Source organism: Hyaena hyaena, unplaced genomic scaffold (genome assembly GCF_003009895.1).
Source record: "Hyaena hyaena isolate Hyena2069 unplaced genomic scaffold, ASM300989v1 scaffold_583, whole genome shotgun sequence".
Lineage (NCBI taxonomy): Eukaryota > Metazoa > Chordata > Mammalia > Carnivora > Hyaenidae > Hyaena > Hyaena hyaena.
Window position 1 is genome coordinate 767,669 of NW_024081216.1, and position 26,818 is coordinate 794,486.

The 26,818-nt window shown below is 35.9% G+C and overlaps 1 protein-coding gene across 10 annotated transcripts in view; it reads right to left on the reverse strand.

Annotated features, from left to right (window-relative positions):
* Positions 1-26,818, reverse strand: part of SOX6 (SRY-box transcription factor 6) — a 357,612-nt gene that overhangs the window by 176,001 nt on the left and 154,793 nt on the right. For all 10 annotated transcript variants that reach the window (XM_039256670.1, XM_039256668.1, XM_039256665.1 and 7 more), the window contains 2 exons: positions 19,407-19,579; positions 16,509-16,577 (listed from right to left, as the gene is read on the reverse strand). In XM_039256670.1, coding sequence (XP_039112601.1) covers positions 16,509-16,577; positions 19,407-19,579 — 242 coding nt within the window. The remainder of the gene's footprint in view (positions 1-16,508; positions 16,578-19,406; positions 19,580-26,818) is intronic.

The following is a 26,818-nucleotide window of genomic DNA, read 5'->3' on the forward strand; positions in this document are numbered from 1 at the left end:
TAGTTGTGATGTAAATACATTTAAATGTATATTTATAGATGATTACCTACTGAAAAAGATATCAAGCTTGAAAGTACAGAAATTTAAAGACTAGTAGTCAAAAATTAAGATAAAGGGCTAATGACGATTATAATATAAGTTAAAGGGGAAAAAATGATCCAGTTCACAAAACCTTAAGAAAATATGAATGGTGTAAATGGAAATATACCTGTAACCTCTTACGTATGCCTCTTTAACAACATGGATTTTCCCCCAGATGCCAGAGTCCACAAATTGAGACAAACTAAACAAATCATAGTTTGAAATACCCACAGAAAATGTTGAAATAAAGATCTCCTCCACATTTTAAGCAAGTACTCTCGAAAGAAAGGGTTCACAGTGTTGCCAAGGATGCTGCTTAGTAAATACTTTAAATTCCTTCCACTTGAGAGAGAAAGGATCCAAAGTATATTAGGCTCTCCCCTCCCCCTCTAGTGAATTAATATTCCATGATATACACCACCACTGCTGATGGGGGCACCTCTTTTCAAAGAGCAGAGATCAGCAAATGGCTATTTCACAAAGAATAAGAATATAACCTTGTAATTTTAATGTGTGTTTATGTTAAAAAAAAAAGTGGCAGATCCATGTTAATAAACCTTGCTTAGGGAAAAAATAAAATAGTTGCTAAGCCATGGTGAGTAATTAGCCTTTTAGCATCCCTTTTCTTCAAGAATGCTTCCTCCTGTGCTGGCTCTTTTAAATAGCTCCAGTCCTGGCTGCCTTTGTTGGGCTTGGAAATTGTTCACATATGAGAGAAATTAAGCTCTCATTTAACAGAGACACATGCCTGTCAAGACCAGAGGAACAAAGACTAGTCCCTGGGGCCTGTTCAGCTCCCAGAGGCTGCCACTCATTCTGTTAGCAATGCTTACCCTTTACAGAATGTGTATAAAACCCAATAAATCATTTCATCTGCTGTGCTTAACACACGAGAGCTTGGACCATTTTTCAAAGTGTTTTCTCTTTCTTATACAACTTCACAGCTAGTTAGTTAAAAAAAAAAAAAAAAGACCTCCTATTGGTGTTTTGTTTTGTTTTGTTTTTCAAAATGCAGTAAGACTTTTCTAGTCAAAAAGGTAATGAGAATGTTCCCAAACATAGTCAGCATAAAGGAAGAAGCAGTATCTCCTTAGATTTCTTCCCAGATATCTTTCCTACATTTCATGGTTAATAAAGAGAACACCCATTTTACGAATTACCAGTATATCCCAGCTGCTTTTCAACCTACATTCAGAAGCTAGCTCTGGCAATATGAAATAGTTAAGGACCAGAACAGGACAGACGTGCTGTCTTATTTAAATTCAATACATTTTGCCCCTTTGGAACACACAGCCACCATGTTCTTTCAGGGTGGAGACTAAAACTACCACTTAACAAGCCAGCTACTTTTACTAGGAAAATAGAATGGCCTTTAAAACCCAACCAAAATATCCCCTCACACATTGTCATTTCCAAAGAAAATAAGATGATCTCTGAGCCTTCCTAAGGAGAAAAGACAATGTTAACCTTTTACATAGAACTCTCCATATTGTTCCCTACTTCATATTCTCACATACTCCTCCCCCTGGGGAAAAATATGGGGGCTCTAATGAAAGACTAATGACCAGATTTTAAAAGCCTTCTACCTTAGGGACACCTGGGTGGCTCAGTCTGTTAGGCGTCCTACTTTGGCTTGGGTCATGATCTCATGGCTCATGAGTTGGAGCCCTGCAACAGGCTCTTTTCTGACAGCTCAGGGCCTGGAGCCTGCTTTGGATTCTGTGCCTCCCTCTCTCACTTCCCCTCCCCTGCTTGAGTTCTCTCTTTTTTTAAAAATAAACATCAAAAAAATTTTTTTAAATAAAAAATAGAAACTTCTAGCTTAGACTACTCTTATCCAAAGTAAAGAGGAGGAATAGCTGTGGGGAAATGAGTATCTGCCCATGATCATAAAAATAAATACTTTATTCAAAAGTAAAATGCTTGTTTAACCTGTGTTGCATGTAGAGCAAACTCACCAAGGATTTACTCTAGCAATGTTCACCTTTCCACAGAAACACTAGGAGTTCCAGGATGATAGTTCCAATCCTCAAGGTGCTGTGAACCCCAAAATAATAAGAAGCTGGTAGCATAAGTAACTTCACCCTGCTCAGCAGGCAAGAAAAAGCAGATCTGGATTTCATAAGTAAAACCAGATCTATACAATGGTTATATGGTAAAGCCCTGCAATTAATGGGAACCATAAACAGTTCAAGAAGCCAGCACGGCAGTAGTTTCTCCAGAATAGGTTTCACTCATATCTAGTTAGATATTAATCAGATGTACAACTGGCACAAATGCTTTGTGCAAACACAGATAACTATACTTATGCCTTAATACAAAAGAAAAAAAAGGAAATGGATATGCATTAGACTCTTTTACATTCATATTTATGTATCATTCCTGCATGATTTATCATTTTTCAAATAATAAATTATTTTCATTTTTAAACCACAAATCACGTCCTGCAGGCCATAGCAGATGCAGATGTCAGAATGTGGTAGTACAACAAAATTAATTAAATAACCCTTGAAAAAATAAAACAAAGTTTATTTATAAAAAATGACATTAAGGTGAACTGCCTAATAAGAACATGGATTTGCTTAAATAAAACATTATATGGTTCTGTTTTAGATTCATCCCTAAAGCCCTGAAAGATATTAGAATTTTAGTGAGTAATTACCCTATTTACTTCAAACAAAATGGGAGGAAATCGGAAAACCATATTAAACTCTACCACACATCAGAAATGAAATTCTCTCATTTTTTATCTTACAACCCAATAAATAAATTGTAGTTGGAAAATTTATTGGGACTAGAAGCTGAAACCTAACAAGCTAGAAATGAGGAAATGGCCAAAAGAATATCCATATCAACATTATGCTTCAAGCAGTAAACTCACGTTTAGGAAGCATAACCAAGTAGTCTCCCCTTCACAGCTTAATTGTTTTCAGACAAGCTGAGCCTCACTTGGCACCACCCCCACAGTTAGACAAAATTCTAACTACTTAACACATCTCTTTTCCAATGAAAATGCAACACTTGGGGTGAAAACAAGAAAGACTAGGAGAAGGTGTTATATGCTATATATGCCACTGACATAATACTACACGGAGGTATGCTGTAATTTCCTGCAATTAATACTTTAGCAAAGCTATAAGAATTTTTTTTTCCAAAAATTATAATATTTCACTTGCAACACTAAAATTAAGTTTGTGTCACCCTTTCCATTATACAGCCCGAATGCCAGGAGTTTGTCATTGGCTACAGAAATGTGTTTGGTGTAACCTAAATGTAGGCATTTATAGGCGCTCTTCCTAAATATGTTTTTCTAAGAATCCCCAATAGCTATCATTTCACACGGCAGGCATTACAAGCCATCACAATGCCCCACAAAGGAAATGTGAATTTTACCTCATAATTCAAAACCTTTCAATGACTTAAAAGGCAAACATTCCTAGGTAGACATGGCTTACGCTGTGGCCAAACTTGACATTTGCCTGCAAACTTTGTAGGCAAAACTACCTAATATTCTCCATTTTCTAAGAAACAGAGTTAACTCCCTTCATTTAGAGTCACAGGAGGTCAGAGTTGCAAGGAATTTCTGTAACAACCTTGTACATGATCTTTGTTCTAAATATATGGAAAATGAGAATCATTACAGAAGAGGTCATGTAGTTACTAACAGGACAAAAACTAGACACAGACATCCTGAGTCCAAATCCAGGCTTCTCTCTGTCACTCTACACTGCTCTATTTTGTCCCCCTTTGGGACTGTATACCTTCCATAGAAGGAGGAAGAACAAGTTCTGCTGATCAGTTATTGTCTCCATGTTTCCTTTTATCCAGGCTTGAAATCATGGCTTCCTCGAGCCAATGGGAACATACAATGTGGACTCATTCAGTGTGGTTGGGAAAACAAGTAAGAGATTGAACAGGCATACATATAAGTAAAATCGCCTGACAGTTCTGGAAAGATCTGTACCTGTACATTTATTCCAGCTATCTGGACACCTGTTTTTTTTTAAATAATAAGCATCTCTATTTTAGCAACCAGAAATCAGATAGGACAATTAAATCATAAGATCTGATGATCTATTGGCGATCACAATTTATTCCAGAGGTGATTACAAGATAAAAAGATAGATGCCTGTTCCTTTTCTGTTATCTGCATTGTAAAAAGTAAATAATAATAATAAAGTTAATTACAAAAGCAATGCATTTTCTTCCAGCCTTTTTTTTAATGCCTATTTTTATGTAACTGATATTATAATACACTTACATCGGTTCTGGGTTTTTTCCACCTAATGATATATTATACATGTTATCCCAAATCATTAAAAATTATTTGTAAGTATTTTTAACAGTCTATAACAGCCCATCACATGAATATACTAAATTTAATAATTTTTACTAATATTGAAAATCAGTTTTCTTTCAAAGTGCATTAAAATTTTTTAATTAACTTTTGTCTTATATAAAAGCAACATATGTTAGAAAAAAGTTTTTAAATATTTATTTTTGAGAGAGAAAGCACATGAATATATGCGTGTGAGTGGAGGGATTGGGGGGACAGAGGAGCAGAGAGAGGAGACAGAGAATCCCAAGCAGGCTCTGAGCCATTAATACAGAGCCCAATGTGGGGCCTCAGTCTCATGAACCATGAGATTATCACCTGAACTGAAATCAAGAGTTGGATGCTTAACCAACTCAGCCACCTAAATGCCCCAGAAAGATTTTTTAAAAACTAAACTAAAGCAAGAAAAAGTAGTCTAACTATAATTCTGTTACACAAAGACATTTGTCATAAACATTGTATATCACTTGAGATGTGCAGTAAATCTATCATAAATCCAGGCCTCTATGGTTAGGGTCAATCTTATTGAGAAGGAAAGTTACTATACTGATGATATGGAAGCCAAACCCTAAACATAGAATTCAAATTCCCTCTTTTCTGGACTGTCAGTGATCTGAACTTCTTCTACAAGGGATCCCTAGAAATTACAAGGGTGTTCTTCTGCCCTAAATTAGAGTTCTTGAAAGAGTCCTGTCAAAGACCAGGGCATCTCACTATCTCTGATAGAATGAAATCAGACAATCTTAACAGGAAAAAAGCTGTTGTGTGGAGGCCAACTATAAGAGGCCAACATCATTTCTCTTTGCCCTGGTTTCCACCCTTACATTACAAATATTCCATCCATGAGCTAGAATTCCTCCAATGATATAGATTGCATGTTTGCTCTATCATTGTAGATCTGACTTAGCCTATCTGATCTTCTAAGATTAACCTCTGGCTAGAACCAATAATAAATACTACTATCTCATTTTTGCCTGTTCCTTTGGGTTTTTCATTTCATTTCATTTCATTTCATTCCATTCCATTCCATTCCATTCCATTCCATTTCATTTCAAATAGACTCCACACCCAATGTGGGGGTCAAACTCACAACCCTGAAATCGAGAGTCACATGCTTTACCAACTGAGCCAGCCAGGCACCCTGCCTTCTGGGCTTTTCCATAGACGAAGCATACCAGGTCATCTAACTGTGCCTCTACTCCAATGAACCTTCAAGTACAAAATTTAGAAACCTAGGTCTGTACAAAGCATTACAAAGAATTACACAGAAAGGGTAGAGAGAAAAACTTGGAACTAGTTTTTCCTTTTCTTAAACCTCCATTATTCATCACTAAGCAAGGTGACAGCTTCCTCTCAATGTGCACTTTTTTTCTCTCTATGATCTTCTGCTATTAAGCTCATTCTTCTACCACTATATCCACGTTGATTCTTTCAAACCCCAGCCTCAGCTCCTAAACTGATGATCTGGGAGCTATCATGACATTCATGATTCTCAGTGAAATGCAAGTCAAGTAGAAGGAGAAGCTGACAGCCACAGAATGAAAAAAGGTCCTTTAGGACAAACAAATACCTGAACCAGCAGCTGGAGAGCTTTCTTCTCCTTGAAGTTTCAAGCCCTGATCACCTCCTCAGGCACCATTCAATTATACTAATCCTAAAGTGCCCTGTATTTAACTAATTCTCTGTACATTAACAAATGACTTCTGCCACATTCAGCTTAAAAAACACCAAATTAGGACTTACTTACATCTTTTATCGAATAATAGCACATAAGGAATGCTTCTCCTTATAGGTAACTGGTTCCTAAAAACATCTCAACTTTTGAAAGGGGACAAAAGTTAATAGACAATCAGTTGAAACAAAATTCAGCTTTCTTGTTCTGCCCTCTCCTTTTCCTATGAACAATACCACTAAAGAATGCATAAGAAGCCAACATTTGTGTGGTTGGGAAATGAATGATGCTATTACAGTACAAAATAAGCCTGGCCTGTTAAGAGTTCTTTAGAATAGTTTGTCCACCTTGTCAACATGTTCGGCAGCCAAATCACCCCAGCTGAGAGCCCTATCCATCTGCACTAATCTCAGCCACTGTAGAAAATTCAATTCATCCAATGAAATGTATGTTCAACAATAGTCATGACCATGACCTGACTGAGGATGGACTTTTCCCTTTCTTCCAATCTGTGAATTCCTTAACTTTCATTGTTTAATGTTACAACTTCAACATTTTCTTAATGAATTGGGCTGTAGATAAAATAAATTCAGTGTTTCACTGTGAAACACTGTGACTCACTGTGACTATGAGACAAAAATGAGACACATTTTTGCATCATTTATTTTCTTTTATTTTGAACAAGTAAAAATATCTGACTCTAACATTAATAACTTTGGGTGGGAGTTTACCTTATGTGAATTAAAAATGGTTATGTCAGTACATCCCTTCAGAATTTAAAAGATATTTCCCTGTGCTATATCAAGTGTCACACAGTATATCAATTTTTATTTCCCATCTCTCAAGTCTGGTATGCATACTGTTTAACTTCTTAAATTCTAAGTATAGACATAATTCACAAAAGCTGGGCAAATGCCTGACTTACAGGAGATGGCATATACAAGATTTATGTGAACAACTTTATTTTAAACAAGAAGGACTTTTGCATTTTGTGCTGCTATATCACATAATTTCATCTGTGTTTTTTTTAAAAAGCTATAAAATAAATTGGAAAGGTTCATTTACTATCCCTCTAACTTCACAAGCACTATTGATATAATAGAAAAGTCCATATTAGTGTGAAAGGTGAGAATCTGACCCTGTTTTCCAGAATAAAATGTCATGCTCCCTTTTAGACAATCTCCAGGCAGCCCCGTCTAATTCTCAGCCAACCACTTCTGAATGCCTGATAAAACTTACTCTTTTCTCACTGACAACTGAAATACCTCTCATGTGGCAGCAGGAGAAAACTGTTCCTCTTTCTTTTCCTGTAGATTATCATGGTACTAATAATTGATTTAAGTGCATCCGTATTGTCCTATATTCACATCCCTAATTTGTGGATTTTAAATATGCATGAGGCTATAGATACAAACATACTTATACACGCAGATACAAAATACATACATTTATGTTTCTCTATAAGGTACTCTGAAGTTATACATGGCACTCAACAAGAACAATAATGATAGTGAAAGATACTGTGTATTGAACAACTACTAGAGGCTTTATATGATGATATCTAATCTCACAATGACTAAGGTACTATTATTACTCATCTTCTTAGGAATTAAGAAATGTAGGCTCAGAGACATTAAGAAACTTGTCTCATAGCTAGTAAGTGTAGCAAAGCAGATCACTGAGCTAATTAGCAGTAGAACTGGAATTTAAATTTGTATTTATTTAACCAATATCTGTGCTAGTTCTACAAAACTTTTAAGTTACATACATACACTCAGAAATAATGCATCTTATTCTCTACGTCTTCTACTTTCATGTACAAATCTAGCTTAAAAGTGTATTTAGATTCACTCATTCTGTATATATATCTCAAGATACAATCAATTTCATAGAGAATTCTTTTTAAAAAACATACAACAAATTAATAACAGGTTGATTTTCTGGGTCATTTTGTTTAAATAGCAACTGAGAATTTATTTTCTAAAAGTTTTTGTCTTACTATGAAAAGCTATGTTTCATTTTTACTTTAAATACCTTCTCCCAAAGGAAAAACATATTCTGGTCTCAACACATTCCTGTTTTGCCAGTATGCTTATATATAAATAAAAATCAAGTTATTATTAGAACAATTAATTTATTTAAACTGTTTAAGCTATGATCCATTATAAGCTTTCTAGCCTTTAAGTAAAATAGCTGTGACCAAAATCAAAAGTATATTTCAGCAGCTAAAGAATTATTTAAGTTATGCCCAACCCTCTGTTTGTAGATATATCTATCTATAGATATATATAGATATATATAGATGATATAGATAGAGTTCACATTTAATCACTTAATCTGCATTACACTTATAAAGCAGTATTTCTAAATCTTGATTGCCCTCCAGCATCATCTAGAGAGTTTTTTTTAACAATCTTCTATTAGGATTATACCCCAGACCAATTAAATTAGAATCTTTGAGATGGAACTCAGGCAATAGTATTTTTAAAAGGTTTCCAAGTGATTGCAAGGGACAACCCAGACTGAGAACCACTGGCATCAAATGCTGTCACTCAGTGCTCACTTTTGTCTGCTGGAGAAGGTGGCTGTAAAGAAAAGTATTAACATTAAAGGTCCTGACCTTCAATATAAAGACCTATCACTTTAATGCCCTCAGAAAGTAAAATAATTAACTATCTAAGAAATTTATATGTGAATACCAAAAGAGTCACTCAGCCATGAATACATTTCATACTACACTACAGGAAGATTCCAGTTATGCTCTTTTTATCTCTTTCCTTGTGGGTATGCACCCATAGTTGTAGTAGTTCTGGGTTATAAACTGGTTCTAATGGCAAATCTTCATATTTTTTTCTGTTTAGGGACAAAGAGAATTTAATGAGGTTTTAGATATTAGGTATTATTATCTAAATTTTACAAACTAGGAAATTAAAGTGCACTAAGATTTATTCAAGTCACAGAAAGGAAAAATTGAGACACAACCTGGAATGTTGGAAATACCACTAGACAAGGAGTAGAGACAGTTAGGTCCCACTCACAGCTCTGACAATATTTAGCCTTTTAAGCTTGGACAAGTCTGCAGTTTCAGCCTCCTTGTGTAAATTAAAGGATTTTGGACTGGAGAAAGAATTGCAAAGAAATGTCAAAGGAAAACAAAACTTGGGACATGTATATGTATTGGGGAATATCTTATTTCATCAAATAAACCACTGGAAAACAAAAAAAGTACATGCCATCTATTATTACCTTTATTTCATAAAAAGAAAAAACATTTTAATTCCAAAAGAAGAAAAAAAACAACATAATGTCAGGGTTAATTTTTAAGTATAGCTTAATGATAAACTCATGATATTGTTGTCCACCAGGAATAGCCACCGACCCTCCCCCCAAGAGCAAATGAGAATCATGAGGACTCTAGATGATATTTCTAAGTTTAACCTTCTACTAACGTGGAAACAGGGTGGAGGGGAATCATTAACACCTCTTAGTGTAGTGCTCTTTCCAAGGTTTCCCAAAATTTATTATTGAAGAACTAGCTTCATTTTTTCCACACCCAAGTACTTTGTTTGCTTACAGTTTTTATTTAAATTGACTTATTTTGGCTTCAATACATTTATTTCAAAAGGAAACTTTATATCATTACCTCAGATATAAAACAAAAATCTCTTGTCATAAATAGAAGATAACCGGGTAAGTATGAAAATCAAAGTTTTATTTTTATTTTATTTTATTTCCTTCTATTTGTAGCTCAATACGATTGCCTCCAAAGTCTCTGAGCCTAAGATGCTTGCTCGCTCTCTCTCTCTCTCTGTCTTTCCTACAGAGAAAGATTAGCACATCCTAGAAAGGTATTAAAGACTAACACTAAACTGAGCCCTCAATGTAATCAGAGAGATCAAGAAAAAAATAGAAGAGAGCCGCCTTTTCCCCATGGGATTGATTCAGTATTACGTAATGCCACACGCTGGCACCACCTGGATCATCTGCCACTCCTGCCTCCGAAGAGGTAATGTACTCTCCCTTTTTCATTAATTCCAGAAAGAAGCAAGGACTTTGGTTTCCCAGAATTTTTAGTATTGGTAGTTAGAGAGAGAGAGCTGGGTAGGGAGTAGAGTCTGAGAAAAGCACAAGAAGATAAAATTGAGAAGGGAGGATCACCTAGAGGGGGTTAAAAGAAACCCAAAGCATAGTGCCTGGAAAGCACTGAGATTCAGGATCTAGTCTGCTGAAAGATCTTTGCCATAGGCAACATTTAGAAAACGGGCAGCAAGCTGATTAATAACTCCATAGAGTGGCTCATAGGATCTGGACAAGTATCACTTCTTATTTTTAGATCCACTCCAACTTTAACAAACAGTCTAGCATGGTTAACACAGAGTTTCTACTCCAGAGAATTCATATTTTTAGCTGTGAAGGCCCTTGCCTGAATTATAGCAGCTTTACCTATTCTTTACAATTCAGAGACTTCATTATTAAAATGTTTGAAGCATGCTATGGAGCATCTATCATTACTTAAAAAGTTAATTAGATTACATAAAAGAAATAATTAGATTTGCATTTTTATCTTGGTTTTAAACTTCCAAAGAAGATCACAACAGCCTGCCTGTGGGCAATTAAAAACAGCGTACAGCAGAGAAATAGAGGAGAAAGGGTCTGTTTTTCCTGGCTAATTTATGATTGAGTATAGAATTACAAAATATTTTAAGGGCTTGCTGAAGCTGGAGGCTAATCCTAGACTTCTAAGCTTTGTTTATAACTCTCATTTCATTGCAAGAGAGTATCAGATACATGTACAGTGCCAATAGTAGTATCAAATTACTTCCAGTGGGTTTATTTAGTCCTGTTCAGAGGCTGTTGGAAGGAGATTCGTTACCTGATCAATAACACAAAAAAGGACTATCGGCTAGAGCCAAAACAGGAGCACCGTAATTGCTTTTTGTTTATCAATGCTAAATACAATTAACAAAGAGATACAACATAAGACAGAGGGACTACATGAGCCCAGAGGGCTTCTGACTTTCATCAGTCTTATGTTGGCTCTTCTAGCCATCTCCAAAAGACAATAAATGCCAAGGTCCAGCTCTTAAATTAGAGGTCACTTAGATATTTAATGATGAAACATATCTTCAGATATATATCTATTATTATTATCCCAGCAAAAAATTAATTAACCAGGTCATACAGGCCATGAAGGCTAATGTACAAAGTAATTATTTCTGATCTTTAGACAACTACTTCACATAAAAAGGTAGTCCTTATTATGCTCAGCAGATACCTGAAATGCCTGTAGTTAATCATATTGAAGGAAACAAAAGGTAAGGTTTATCTCCTTAAAAGGTGGAAGTCCATCTCAAATTATTCTGTCTAATGGTTGAGAACAATCACCTCCTTTCTTATAATATTAGCATCTCTTCTGGTTACCAGATAGGAAGAAGAATGCATATCTAACAGTGCTCTCCCATGACAAACACACAGAGACACACAAAACATATGAAGAGCACACAGGGATATATTATAATCAAAATGGAAACTACTGTGTATGAAAAAATAGTCATACTCTTAAGAACAGAGTAACGCTTCAGTGAAGAGACAAATACTTAGTTTTGTAAATAAGCGGCATGTATTATCACATTTAAAAGGGACAGCTGTCTGATGAGACAGAGTATGTGCAAGGCAGCAGCAATGACATTTAGTTCAGGCCTTCCACAGATGGAATTTGCCATCTAATGTATGTATTAAATGACTAGAGAAGGGCAATGAATATTGTACATTAATTGTAAAGATTAACAAAAGCTAAGAATTTCAAGTTTCACAATTATACCTAAAAAGGCATATGTGTATGAATTCATTAAATCATTGTCCCTGGCCAGGGAAGCCAAATGCCCAAATAATACCCCAACCAGCCAGTCTCTTGTTAGGAGACCACTGTTGTTCCATCAGTGATGTGAGGAGAGGACACTGCCTGTATAGTACACAATGTAAGTAAGCAATCTGAATAACTCTAAAATTGGGATGTGAAGAGACACGAATAATGGGATAGCACCATTCACTGTCTAAAAAAGTAAGATATTTTCAAGATATTTTCAGAAGCTAGATTGTCCTCCAAAGATTAAGTTTTAGGAGCAAAATGCCATCATGTTTCCGAGTAACGTGCTATTGAACCAAAGAATGTGGTATGTTGTACCCATGAAGAATAACTTCTCTAGATTCAAAAACCATGACATGGTCAATTGAGGTTGTATAAATAAATATACGGGTGGATCAAGAAAGCAGGATTTATAAAGTATTTTCTCATTTGATTAGACTAGACTTATATGTACTGGTTGATTAAAATACTGTAAATATTCTTTGATGTGTCCAATAATTAAAAGTGAATTTTGTTTACTGGTCAACATAACTCATAAATAAAATGCTACAAAAGACTGGCAAAGATAACTCTAGTGCAACGGTGGGGGACAAGGGGGCAGAAATTACTGAAGCAGTTACCTGTCCTCTGGAATTAAAGGATGAGAACCAGCATTCCCAATTCCAAGGATCCATATTCCATAATCTATTAGCTTGGCTTTCCATATACTAGATGAAAACTGTGCTATTTCTGTCCTGGAAGTATCAAAAATGTCTAACTTTTTCTGGGCTCTATATCGGGGGAATTACTTAATATGAAACAAATTAGAGGAATCACCATTTTCCCCAAAGCACAAACAGAGGGATTTGAATTCACTAAGCAAACAGCCTCCTAAAAGATCTGTTAATATTAAAGCATTTTAATAATCATTTAAAGTTATTAACCTGATTTTTTAATGGCAGAAATTGACTCATCAAAAAAATAAAAACACTGATTCATAAAGTCATTCATCTTATTTTCTAAACATGGTTTAGATGGTCTTAAATGTATCTCTTTGACAATTTAGTTAAAATTCACCAAGACAAAATTATGTTAAAATTATATTTAAGGAAGAAAAAATATATAAATGAAATGGTTTTTAACTACACATTAAGTTTTGAATGATTGCACATAAAATAAGCATGGGGACTTTTAAAATACCATCTTCATCATGTCTTTTTCCTATCTCTAAGGAAAGATCTTGAATTCAATTTGTGCAAACCATTCAGGTTTTCACTTGTTTCCATTATATAGGCCCAGATGTGTTGCTGTGTGGTTATTATAAAAGGTTAGACTCTCTTCCTTTTCTTTCTACTACAGTTTGTAAATTCCAAACCAACAGTACTGATACACCAGTCAGCATTCTGAACTATAAGTAGAGAGCAATCTTGAATCTAACCAGCTAATACTCATGATCCATAGCCAATTGCCATGACTTTGTTAGCTAACAGGTTCTAGGACTCAAGATTTAAAAAGAAGAAAGAAGGTCAAACTTGCTCAAATTGCCTCTGTATACATTTGTTTTCAGAAGGGAAAGTACATTTTGTACTCTATTTTGCTCTTTGTTCTGTTTTGTTTTCAAACAGGAGAATGTTTCTTTCATGATAGAAAAATGTGTGTAGCATCACTTAAATCTCATGTTTGCTCGAAAAACTGTACTAAAATTAGCCCACCAATAACCTCTTCTATATTTGATCATGTCTATATTTTATCAAAAACTATATTTGAAAAATAGTTAATGCATTCCCCTTCCCCCCCAAAACCCTGAAAGTCTGAATATCAAATACCTGCTTCATAAGTGTCAGAGATAAATATGTTTTGTGTAAGGAGTGTTTTTAAGCATTTGAAAAATTCCTTGAATGGTCTCATACTGATAAGATAAATACTGACAAGATATGCAGTAGTCACTGCAGTAGCTCAGAACAGAATGAACTATAAATACAGGTTATTGCTTCCTGTTATTTTTTAAAATATAAATTCTTATTAGGAAGATGCTTGTATTTCTAAAATGAATGTAACTCTGACACTTTGAATCTCTCTCTGATTTTATAATTTACGCAGCTGAGATCAAGTGCTGATTAGATTCAATTTTTAAAAATTTAAACCATGAGAAATAGCCATAATTTTAAAAGCAATTAAACTTCTATTAGAAAACCCAAAAAAACAATTTTCCTGTCTTCACAAATTAGACATTCTGATGAACAATATTTTAACATTATATTCTATAGTTTCCTGAAGAAGGCATCAATTTCATGTAGTAAAGTTACAACTTAAATCATATGTTATCAATAAATGCCATTTCATAAAAATGCTCTGAACTGATTTGGTTGCTATTCATCTGACATCCTCAGTACCACAAAACAAACATCAATTAAGACAGCCACTTGATACAAACACCCGTGGACTAAGAAGTGAAATACATTCAAAATAAATAAATAAGTAAGAAATGAAGATATAGTAAAAAGGTTAACAATAAGTAACTGATAAGGGAACATCTCAGGAAACTTCTTCCATTCCTGCTTTACAAATAAGAGACACAGAGAGAACTAAATGATCAGGTTATTTAACACCTACTGAGTTCATAGAGAGAAATCTAGAGAAAAATGTAGGAAACCACAAGCTAAAAATCTTGACCTTAGCAGTAGGAGCTACACTGAAAATTCTAATAAGGGCAGAACCAAGGAACACCTGGACAGTTATTTAATTAAGGATCTCAGCATGAGTCATAAAAGAGATATCAGGATGAGAAATTATTCCGAGATTTCCTTGTAAAAGCTGACTGTCAAAAATGCCAGAGACATTCCATCTTCCCTGTTTTGGACTCTATTTTGAAGCATACAGACTTGTGTATGAAAGATAGAATCAGAACTAATTAAACAGCAACAAAAATACTGGTTAGAACCTTCAAGTGAAGATAGCTGGACAAAATGCCAAATGAAGTATAGGTACTTCAGGCACCAAACTGGTACTTTAAGTGGAACACCAAGTATGATTAACAAATGAAGCAAGGCCCTAAGAGTAGAAGAGTAAGGTATGACTTTTTGTGAATGATTTTTAAAAATCATTCTTGTGAATGATTTTCACAAAAAAAAAAATTATTTTTAAAAATAATAAGATATATGGGGCACCTGAGGGGGCTCAGTTGGTTAAGCGTCAGACTTCGGCTCAGGTCATGATCTCACAGTTTGTGAGTGAGAGCCCTGTGTCAGGCTCTGTGCTGACAGCTCAGAGACTGGAGCCTGATTCAGATTCTGTGTCTACCTCTCTCTCTGCCCCTGCCCCACTTGTTCTCTGCTTCCCCCTTCTCTCTAATGTTTTAATAAAACATTAAACAAAATTATAAACAGGAAGGTATAATATTACACTCAAGCAAAGGAATAATATAATTCACAATATACTGCCCCAACTAGGCTGAATTACGAGGTTAGAAAATATCCACAGCTGGCTCAGTTGGTTAAGCATCTGACTTGATTTCAGCTCAGGGCAGGATCTCATGGTTCATGAGTTCGAGCCCCACATCGGGCTCTGTCTGTGTTGACAGCTCAGAGCCTATCTGGGATTCTCTCTCTCTCCCACTCTGTCTGCCCCTCCTCTGCTCTCTCTGTCTCTCAAAATAGATTAAACTTAAAAAGAAAAAGAAAGTAAAAGAAAATGTCTGCAACCAAGAGAAACCACAGAGGCTGTGCTGAGCACACACAAATTTGGGATGAGTATTCCTGAAGATTAGTCACCAAACAGTTCCTTATTCTATGAGTTTCTAGAAGTCACATACCTATGTTCCTATTTGAGAGTGGAGGCCACTTCTCTTACCGATTTCAGAGAGCTATTAGTTAAATTAACCATCAAGTATCTAAAGGAATGCCAGAAATCAGAATCCCTTCCCAGACAATTTTAATCATTATCTATGCATTTGTGTTACAGTGCCACAACAAAAAACAGGAATTTTTAAATTATGTTACAATTATTTGGGAACACATTTTTCTTCCTTTCTAGATTATAAATTCCTTGAAGGCACATAATTATTCATTGATCTTCACACTCCCCCCAGCACATAGCAGAAATGCAGTTACTATTTCTTAAAGAACAAATTAATCATTATCAATCTTTTCCCAGGTCATAAGACTCTTCTCATAACTGACCTACTCAGTCCTAACAAGCAAATAAATGTAAGCTTCTCCCTGTGATACTATTAAGATGGTAAAATACAAAGCAGAAAGTGGTTTGTGGCAATAAAAGTAGCATGTGAGTGCTACCTTTGAAACCATTTGGGATTCAACTGGGTTGTGTTAGGCAAATGGCAGGAGGAAAAGGAGATAAGGTTTATTCTGTTACGTGTCACATTGGAAAAGAACGCTTAGACCACCATGTGGTCCATGTTTCCTACATCCACTTATACAACTGTGTACCACCTCCTTGAGTAACAGCCCTGTTGGTGCTGTGTACAAGAGAGGGGCACATTTGCAGTGTTTTCAATTCCATTTTCAAGGAGGAAAGTATCTAAGTATAATCAGCCGAGAGTAATAAAATATACTGACCTGGATCTGTTGCTGCAGGAGATTAATTTTGTGCTGCTGCTGCAGAAGTTGCTGCTGTTGTCTTGCAATCTATCAGAAATAAAGTTTAGTTAAGTTCAAATGAAATGCTTCCACCTTTGCCATTACCCCAGGTATCTCTCTTGGAATTGCAAGAATGCTTTACTGTACTTCTATATGAAACAGTTCCTATGAAATGAAAGAGGCAGACTTAGTAAGCTGGAGAAAATGACAAATTTCAAACAGCTGCCACCTCTCTGCTTACCCCCTAAATCTCTCTCTGTAGATGAACAGGACCCCTTGTATGACATTTGTGAACAGTTCATCTGTATCTGCAATGGTCGTCTAGAAAGAATGGGAATTTTGAAATCTGATCTTTGGACAAAAAAAAAAAAAACAGGAAAACTCTGGCTATGTTTTCTCAAGAGTTTAATTTGGATCTGTAAGTAAAGACAGGAAAGAACTTTCTATTACTTATAACATGGTCTACTTTGGTGAAATCTTTTCTGAAGGGAAGATTTTCAGAACTGATAAAACTTACAAATATTGTCAAGGGAGTGCCAAGAAAAAGAAGAGCAAAAACTCAGAAACCTTTCTTTTTTTCCTGTTATGTCACACATACAAAGCATTTTTTAGAAATAAAACTCAATATTCATTCATTTATCCTTTTGAGGGTAATGTATTCATTTTAAAGGTCAGGATCCACATACAAATTTTACATTCCCTTCCTTCGTCCAAAATCAAATTCAGCATGTTGACATGTAATCTGGTCTATACAGAGAAATATTAACCACTTTAAGCAGGCCCTATGGAGGATCTGAATCTGCTCCTCAGAGGAGCAAACAACTCCGTTAGCACATGAGTGAGGAATCAGGCTGTTTATTGCCTCAGAAGCTGAAGCCCAAGGGGATACCCCTTATGAGAACATACTCATTGCCAACTTGGAAGCTAGACAGAGAAGTGGCCACAGATTACTTAGAAGGCTTTGGTTTCATAGTGCCCTATAGGTAAGAGTTACACCTTTTTCATTCCTATTTCTTCTATTTCCAAAAGCCTATATTCTAGAATGGACAATCTTAGAAGTAAAAATGAAGGTGGATCAGCCTTCAGCTGTATATTTCTTGAGTCTTTTGGTGCTTTATTCTAGAACAGGAGGAAACACCCAAATCACCTTTCATTGAGCCCAAGATAACAAAAAATATCAGTCTACTCTGAAATGTTGCTTTGTGGTTTCTTGTGATGACTGATGTATACTGGAACTCATCATAAAGCTGCCCCTATCATAGGCTAGAGTTTGAGAAATGGGACTACTCCCCTCCAAAGCTTTATAAGCAAAACAGAAAACAGTATGTAATTAGATCAGAAAGGCCCAGTCTGCTTGTCACTATTCAAATCAGAAATGGGCAACTCACTTGGCAACTCTAGGTATAGATGCGGGACCCTCTGAATATTTATTTTCTCTTAGCAAGCCAGTGAAACACTAGTAGGCATCTAATATTGATGGTCCCTCCTAAATGATAAAGTGCTGCATAGAAATGCATCCAAAACACCACAGTGCAATTACTATCATCCACTCTAGACGTATGGGTTTGACACAGTGAAGTATGGTACATAAGCACCATGTGGCTCAAATTCTGAATTTTATTTGCCAATCGGTTGAGCTACATGCTCGCTTCATTGAGCATGACAACCTAGTTTTAAGTGTCATTTAATTTTCATTTTGAAATATAATTACAAAGTGTTCACTGTAAGATATCACTCGTCTGCAAATGTGTCAAGATTAATTTGTGCTAGCTTATTCACAAGTGTCAATAGTTAATTACTGTGTCATCTCTGGATGGCTAAATGACATTCTAACTTCTGATTTTTTACAGTGTTCCTTTATGTTATTTTCCATTAGGGGCTGAGTCCATATTCTTACATGTGGGCAAATATTCAAGCATATAAAATACCAGACGTCACAACTCATTAAAATCAACAGAGCATATATTGCTCTATATACCCCTATAAAATACATTTAACTGAAAAGATAATTCCAGTAATAATGTCAGATTTCTAAAAACTGCACATTAATTTGGGTCCATCTGATCTAAAGCTTCAGGGACTACTCTATAGGATCATTGTTGTTAGATTAATGTACTCTAACGAGACAGGAAAAACGTTTGGGAAAGTGATTTATTTTTTAAAAGATATACACTTAAGCTCTTCTATTTTTTCGTCTTTCTCACTTCTAAATCAATGAAATCAAATTCTTAGAGGAGCCATGTGCTAATTGGTTTTCAATGATTTACCTATGAATTAAATAGAGTGACCATATAACTTATCATTCAAACCAGGACAACTTTTGCAAGTGGAATAGGGGTTATTAATAATTACTCTGGAAAACAGGCATTAGGCAAGACTATTCTGGGAAAACTGAGGCCTATGGTCACCTAAGCTTTAATGTCAGAGAAAATCATGGGACCAGTAAGCTTAAAGATCTTCAAAGTTTCTCTAGACCAGGACCTCCTTTTCTAGATGAGAAGAGTAGGTCCAGAGAGAAACAATTTACTCACAGTTAAGCTACACTAGGATTGCATGTGATGCCTATGTGAATGAATCTCTAGGTAATTAATCAAATCCAGATGTTCTGGAATAACGTTATCACGTCAGTTATGCCCATTTGCTATGATGCCTTTCTTTGTCCTCCACATATCCCCTCAGTATTCATAAAGACCCTGGATTTCCAGAAGGCTTCTTCCTTTGTTTCCCTCTTTCTCTTTCCTTCTTCTTTTCTTCTTCTCCTTGATTTATTATTTTTTTTTAGGAATGCTTATGACAAATAAACCAATCAGTGTGATTACTTGCTGAGCTTGGCACATGCCACCTCTCCAGTTCATCAGCTCCTTTTGCAGGGCTCACCTGTTCTTGCTGTTGGCGAGCAAGGTCCATTTGCTGCCGTTGTTTCTCAATTTGTGAGGCTGCCAGTTTTTTCTGTTCATCATGCGCTGCCAGGAGCTGCTCCCGTAAACTGATCAGCTGGGTAATCATAGTAGAGAGCTGCCGTTCTTTCTCTGCCAGGCTCTCAGGTGTACCTAAAATGGAATTGAGAAGATATCTCACAAGTTTGAGAAAAGTCTGAATGAATTGGGGAAAAGAGGAGGACAGATTTAGAAAGGGACTACCCTAAGACACTTAACCATCTGGGACAGTAACTGAAGATTACTGGAGTATAGGAGCACTACAGATTATCAGTGGAATGAACACTAGAGTTAGTCACTGCCCCTGCCAAGAAAAAGTATCATTGCTAATAAAATTCTCACTCTTCCCTCTGACTCTTTAAAACAAAACAAAACAAAACAAAAAGCAGAACTATCCCCATTTTAGCCCTTTTACCATAATCTCCTTCTCTCTCCCTCCCCCCGCTTACCCCCACCAAATCTATCTAATCAAGCTAGGAAACCTATGATATTTAGTACCAAAGATTAGAAACCATGGACTGTATTAATATTCTACGACATTAGTTAGTTATCTCTATCTCAGAGACTAACACAGGATTTAAGACATAGTAAGTGCTTAATAAGTGTTATTTAAGGAATTTTCCAGTCATTGATCTCATGAAACTTCTCTATTGTGCAAAGACCAGTCTCTGAAGCTTAGGAGTCAGGAGTTGTTCTCTTGGCCTTGGAACAAGTTCTACAGTGAGAGGGGGAAAAAAAACTGCCTTGCCTCAGGTAAGGTAGGATTGAATCTGATGTTTTCCCCACTGTGAAGGGATCAGGCTAAAGTTTTCAAGTTCATCCTTAAAGGCAACAATGTTGCTTGGAGGGGTCTCTCACCCTTTTGTCATTTGTCATTCTTCGAAGGGAAAAAACACGTTTGAGGTTGAAAAGGTTATGCATAAGGATGTGCTGTTTAATGAATATGATGTCGCTGAACACTTATGGTATGCACTAATGGTGCTGAACAGTCTTTTTATGGGCAAATTGCACAGCTCTCCTAAGTAAAGGGTACAGAAACCTTTTGTGAATCTAAATTAGAGCATTTACCACAGCATAAGATAAGAATTTCAACCCACTGTATTTGAGCCACACAGGTTTCATTATGAAGAAATGATCTATGATTTGAAAGCTTTTCAGAAAGATGGCACCAGCTGTCAAAGGGGACAAAGATTGCCGATTTTTGTGTGTGTGGAAGAGCAGACTTCCAATCTCCTTATGAACCCCTCCCCGCTTCAGCCCTGCTAAGAAAGCACCAGGATAATCTGAGAAACTAAAAATATTTCAGTTAGGAGTGGTCCTATTTTCTGAGTGGCCCAGGGACAAAGGGAGCCTTCAGACGATGCTGGCTAGTGCTTGCTAGTATATGATTCCCAGAATGTAAGACTAATGTCAGCAGAGAAGTTATGACACTTAGGACTACCTTGGGGTTTGTAATATCAATCCAAGTCCTTAAAAAATAAACAAACACTTAAATAGTCAATATCTCATACGCTTAAAGATTCACTGAACTGAAAAATGGCCTAAAATCTAAATTAAAAGAAAAATAATCATGAGATCATGTTAGAAAATGTATTCAATTGATAAAGGAACAAATACTGTATCCAATGTTCTTTCTAGCTACTGGAATTGATTTTTTTTTAATGAGTTTTTACTTCAGCAATGAGAATTTCAGCTTGGTAAAAAAAAAACTTCATGTTCCAGAAACATTAAAATACAAAAGCAAGTTCCCAGTAGGAATCATAAAATTTCTTCAAAAGTACAACAAGCTCAATTAGTGCATATGTTAATATATATATATGAATGAGAAGATAAAAAGTATGAAATGTATTTATTTACTTATTTTATTAATTTCTGATTTAAAAAAAAAAAAAACTTCTGGAATGGCAACTGTAACTATATGAAAGAATACTGATACTATGGATAGAAAAAGCAGATAGAATTCTCATGCACTGTGTAGTCTAAAGTGCACGAGAGTAGGGAACGTTAATCAAGCAAGTACACATATGAATGTAAACTAAAACTAAGTAAGAATTACAAAATGACAGATATTTGGGGGGAAGTTTAATCAAGTTTGGGAGGCCCAAGTGAAAGAAAGATAGATTGAAAAAGTAACAAATTAAAAGGGCAGTGAATAGAGTTAAGTAGTCAAAGAGTTGGAGGGTGATCACGGAGCTTTTCAGGAGAAATAACATGGGCAAAAAGCCCTGGAGGAGGGGAGGGGAGTTCCGGTGTGTTCCGCAAGTTGAAAGAAGGTAGTAAAACTTGAACAAGGAGAAATAAAGGGGAGTAGAGTACCAGATGAAATACAGAGATAGTAAAAGTTCATGCCATTCAGGTCTAATAGACCATGCTTGATAAACTTCATGCTTATTCTAAGAATATTTCAAAATCACCTACAGTATTGTAAATAAGGTATGAATGATGTGGTCATTCTACCTATGGTGTAGATAACAGTTTGGAAAATTATAAGAATAGATAGATAATTGGAATATATGCACATTTTATTGCATATATTTTTGGTAATATTCTGGTCTCCTTGTAATTTTCTTATTATACCTTTCTATATGAGATGAGTTAAGGGAAGACTTAATGAATACTGGGAAAGTTACTGCACCACAATTCTTAGTTAAAAAAGAGAAGCATTCATAGGAAATTCTGGGCAAGGGCCAACACAAGAGTTGTATCTGGTATTTACGTTCCCCAGGAAAAATGAAGGTTTTCTCTTCTCCTGGGTTAAACAATGTTGTTTTAACGATTTTCAGTATAGTCCCCTTCCTCCTCTACACAGGAAACAGAGAAGCTGAGGATAACAAATACATGACTTCTTTGCTTCTTCTGTTCAAGGTAAAATTAAAGGTCTATAAATGCATTGGTGCTTCCAATGCTAATAGACATGTATATCTAGATTTGCACAGTAACGCATTTAACTGATCTTTTTAAAAATCAGTATGATATTCAAGTTGTTTAATTGTAAAAATTCAGTGACATCTAAATACGTTTTAAAAAGCATGCCAAGCACTCTCCACAATAGCTAAAACATGGAAAGAGCCTAAGTGTCCATCAACAGATGAATGGATCAAGAAGATGTGGTTTATCTATACCATGAAATACTACATGGCAATGAGAAAAAATGAAATCTGGCCAAATGTAGCAACAAGGATAGACCTTGAGGGTGTTATGCTGAGCGAAATAAGTCAGGCAGAGAAGGACAAATATCATATGTTTGCACATATAGGAGGATTAGGAGGAACTTGACGGTGGAACAAGGGGGAGAAGAAGGGGGGAAATGGTGGGGGAAAGGGAGAGAGGCAAACCATGAGAGACTCTTGAATGCTGACAAAAACTGAGGACTGATGGATGTGGGGGGAAGGGGGGGATGGGCATGGAGGAGGACACTTGTGGGGATGAGCACTGAGTGTTATGTGGAAACTAATTTGACAATAAACTATTTGTAAAAAAAAAAAATAAAAAAAATAAAAAAATAAAAAGCATGCCAGAGAGCAATATTTTTAGAAAATTTAGGCATTCATATAAGACTATTGCTATCTTTTCCTTAAATTTGAGGAGCACATATATATTTTGAATAGATATGAGTGTCATAATGAATACAGTTGGAATGAAATATAGTAGGAAAACAAATCTAAAACTCCCCCTCAATGGGGAATTTATACACACACACACACATATACACACACACATATATATGTATATATAAATACATATATATAAATACATATATGTATATATAAATACATATATATACATATATGTGTGTGTATGATTAATGAGAAGTTAGGAGAAATCAATTTACAACATACAATAGCTGACACTCTAAGGGTGCATGCATGACCATTTTTCTGTTCTATGTCCATTGTATTGGTTACATATAGTGATTTAAACCTAGGTATTTAAAACTTGTAGTGCTAGATTTTTCTGTTTGAATTAACAGCAAATGGTTATACTGCTGTACTAAAAATATCATCAAATCTGGATCACGTTAATAAACCAACCTGTGAACACAAGTTATTTCATTTCAAAAAATACTAGTTTAGGGGTGCCTGGGTGGCTCAGTCTGTGATGTGTCTGACTTCACCTCAGGTCATTGATCTCACAATTGATGTGTTCAAACCCCATATGAGGCTCTGCATGACGGTGTGGAGCCCACGTGGGATTCTCTCTCCCTCTCTCTATCTCTGCCCCTCCCCAACTAATTCTCTCTCTCTCTCAAAATAAATAAATACACTTAACAGAATACTAGTTTAATTGAATGTGTAACTTTGCTATGAAAACAATGGTTCAACATTTTTTACTTCATGATGGTGTAACAGTGATACGCATCCAGTAACACAGGGAGTGAGCCTGTCTGCAGGTGCTGGGCAGCAGCAGAAACCCACAGCTCCCACTCAGCCACACAATCAGGAGGGCAAACAGCCAATTCAGTTCAACCATACTGCACCCATGTATTCTGTTTTTTACTTTCTGTATGATAATCAGTAAATTGTATGAGATATTCAACACTTTTTTATAAAATAGACTTCATGTTAGATGACTTTGCCCAGGTGTAAGCTAATGTAAATGTTCTAAGCACACTGAAGTTAGGCTCGGCTATGGTAGATGGATTAGGTGTATTGAATGCATTTCGAAGTTGATATTTTCAACTTAAAATGGGTTCATCCGGATGGAACTCCATCATAAGTAGAGAAAAACCTGGATTACTGTCAGAGTTGTTGAAAAAGTAGACAATTTATGGGGTATAGTGAGGCAACCTAAATACTGTCCAGCTATGTTAAAAACAGAAGACCAATAGAAAACTCTTAAAAGGTAGTTTAACTCTATGTAAAAAGTCTTGTTTTGAATTATGTTTTCAGTTGTGATAAAATCAACTTGGAAATAAGGAAGGTCAGATCCAGAGGCTCTGCCCAGGCCAGCAGAGGTCATTAGAAGTTGCCTATCATCTGTTTCACATCCTTCAGGCTCTCTTAAAATCTCTAAAAAGCACTGCTGGAAAATAGTCTCTCCCACAGAAAAACAGAGGTAGTTTCATAAACTGCAAAGAGGGAACCAGCAAAAAAGCTTCTGCACACAGCTTCTCTACAAGTCAATGTGCCTGCTTTTATCCAATATCACACACAGTGTGTGCCTGACACTCTGCTATAAACTGTATCTATTCTCCAACTCCAAAGACAGTGCAGCAGGGTTTTTTTTTCCATGGGGTCGTCTTTATCCCCAAACCACATCTGTCTTGAGTTTCTCTCAGATTAGTCAGGTGGATCAGTGCTCCCCAGGGCCTGCTCCAGCTGAAGTATTTTAATTTGACTAAACACCTGATTTATTTTATCTCTCCGATGAGAAAGGCAGTTTGTCTTAATAGAGCCTGTCAGCCCACAGCCCCATTCACAGCAATTTACAGGCAGCCAGGGACGCTGGAAGAGAAGAGTGCCGTGATTCTGTATTTTATCCTCCTCCAGAAAGCACCTAAAAGCAGCTATTCACTGCTACTGCATGTGGCATTTTAGAACTGAATTAGCTTTTTATTCAAGTAACTACACTTGTTGTGAATAGCTTATCTGTAAAATTGCTACATTCACTACTGATTTTATTAACCTTTGGCTCTATCACAAAATGGTCTTCAGTTAGGAAAGACCTTTAAAATTGACACATTTTTTTCTTAGGGGCCTTTATTCCAGTGACTTCAGATTTACTGAGTTTGATCCATTGAATTCTTTACCAGTTGTACTTAAAATTTTGAGTCTCAATAGGAAGTCAATAGTGCGTAAATAAGGAAACACTTTTCAAAATGTAAATATGGCAGCAATTTCCCTCATCAAAAGTTTTCAAATACCATCTTTCACTATAACAGTTTTAAAATCAGCCCTCTAGCCCTTTTTGGTCATAATCTGAAGAACCTGAAAAATAATGAACTAACAGACTATTTTTTTAAACTTTACCAACTATAACTACCTGTCCACAGGCCCAAAAACCTGAAGAAAACTGAAAATTGATGGGAACTTGGGTAAAATAAAAAGATAATTTGGATAAATCTCTTTGTGGTATAGAATTAAAAATAAAAATCAAGTTTAAAATTTACAGTCTTTTTTTTAACATCAGCTCACAGAATGAGCACCACGCTTTGCTAGTTAATTTCACCCACAGTTACAGTCCATGGTGCTAGAAATAAGACTGGGCATTGGGAAGTCACAGAGGACTCAACATCTGGACAAGGCAGGCACCTTTCAGAGCACTTTACTAAATAGAGATTTGTCTCATCTCCTTACAATATTCTCAGACCTAAGACTTTTACAATGTAAATGTTTCACAAGGTCACTCCCTTTATAGCTGTCCCCTGAAACTGGACAGATGTGGTGATAACTAAGTTTTTCTAAAGAGAAAACCCAGAAACAGGCACAGCAGTAGGAAGAGAGACAGACTAAAAGAAGGAAGGGAGAGACTCACTCACAGCGTTGGCCAAATTAAACTTTGTGAATTTCTCTGCATAATTTTTATGTCTTCGCTCTTATGAAATGAAGGGAAATGGTGTTAAAACACAATGTTTACCAAACCAAATACTAATATCAACAAAAAGCATTATCTAGAAATGTGTCCCAGGGAATTTAAAATAAGACTTCCACCTAAACATATTCAGTCATTGAATTACACATTACTATAATAAGCTTAATAAGACTTAACAGTGAAATTACAAGAAACCTGGTGAACAAAAAGTGTCTGTGTTTGGAATGATGGGGAGGGGTGGCAGTGACACTGGAGTAGAGTTCTGATGAAGACACACTTCTCCACATCAATCCTAGAAAGATTAAAGCACTTAGCAGTAATTTCAAAGCAGCATCAACCAAAGAACTCAGTCAACAATCCAGAAAGATTTTAAATTAAGTTGAAAAGAAAAGCTTTTACGAGTGAATTCCCTGGTTAGTTCCAATTTTTTTTTTTTTTCCAAATGGACATTGTTTGAGAAGAAAGCCAAAATACAATGCTGGTCATAAAAGAAAGCCGCATTTGATCTTTTCTGCCCACAGGTAACCTGGTTAAACTGCTGTGCTCATGCCGCAGCCTCCTCACACATCAGATGGGCTGTGATGTCCCCACTTCACAAGCACAGTCCATCATTTAGCATTGGCCTTTTTTGATATAGCCTTCTTTTAAATGTCACAAAATAGGGCAGCAAAAAGTCAACAAAAAATAAATAGGGTAAGCTGAAGAAACTAACAATCTATCAGAAGGTCCCCTGATAAAAGTTACTTTGTGGTGACTGCCTGAGAAAGGAACCCCTGTCCCAGTGTACCAGCAGCTAATTTGAGTTCTGAATCCAACAGCAGT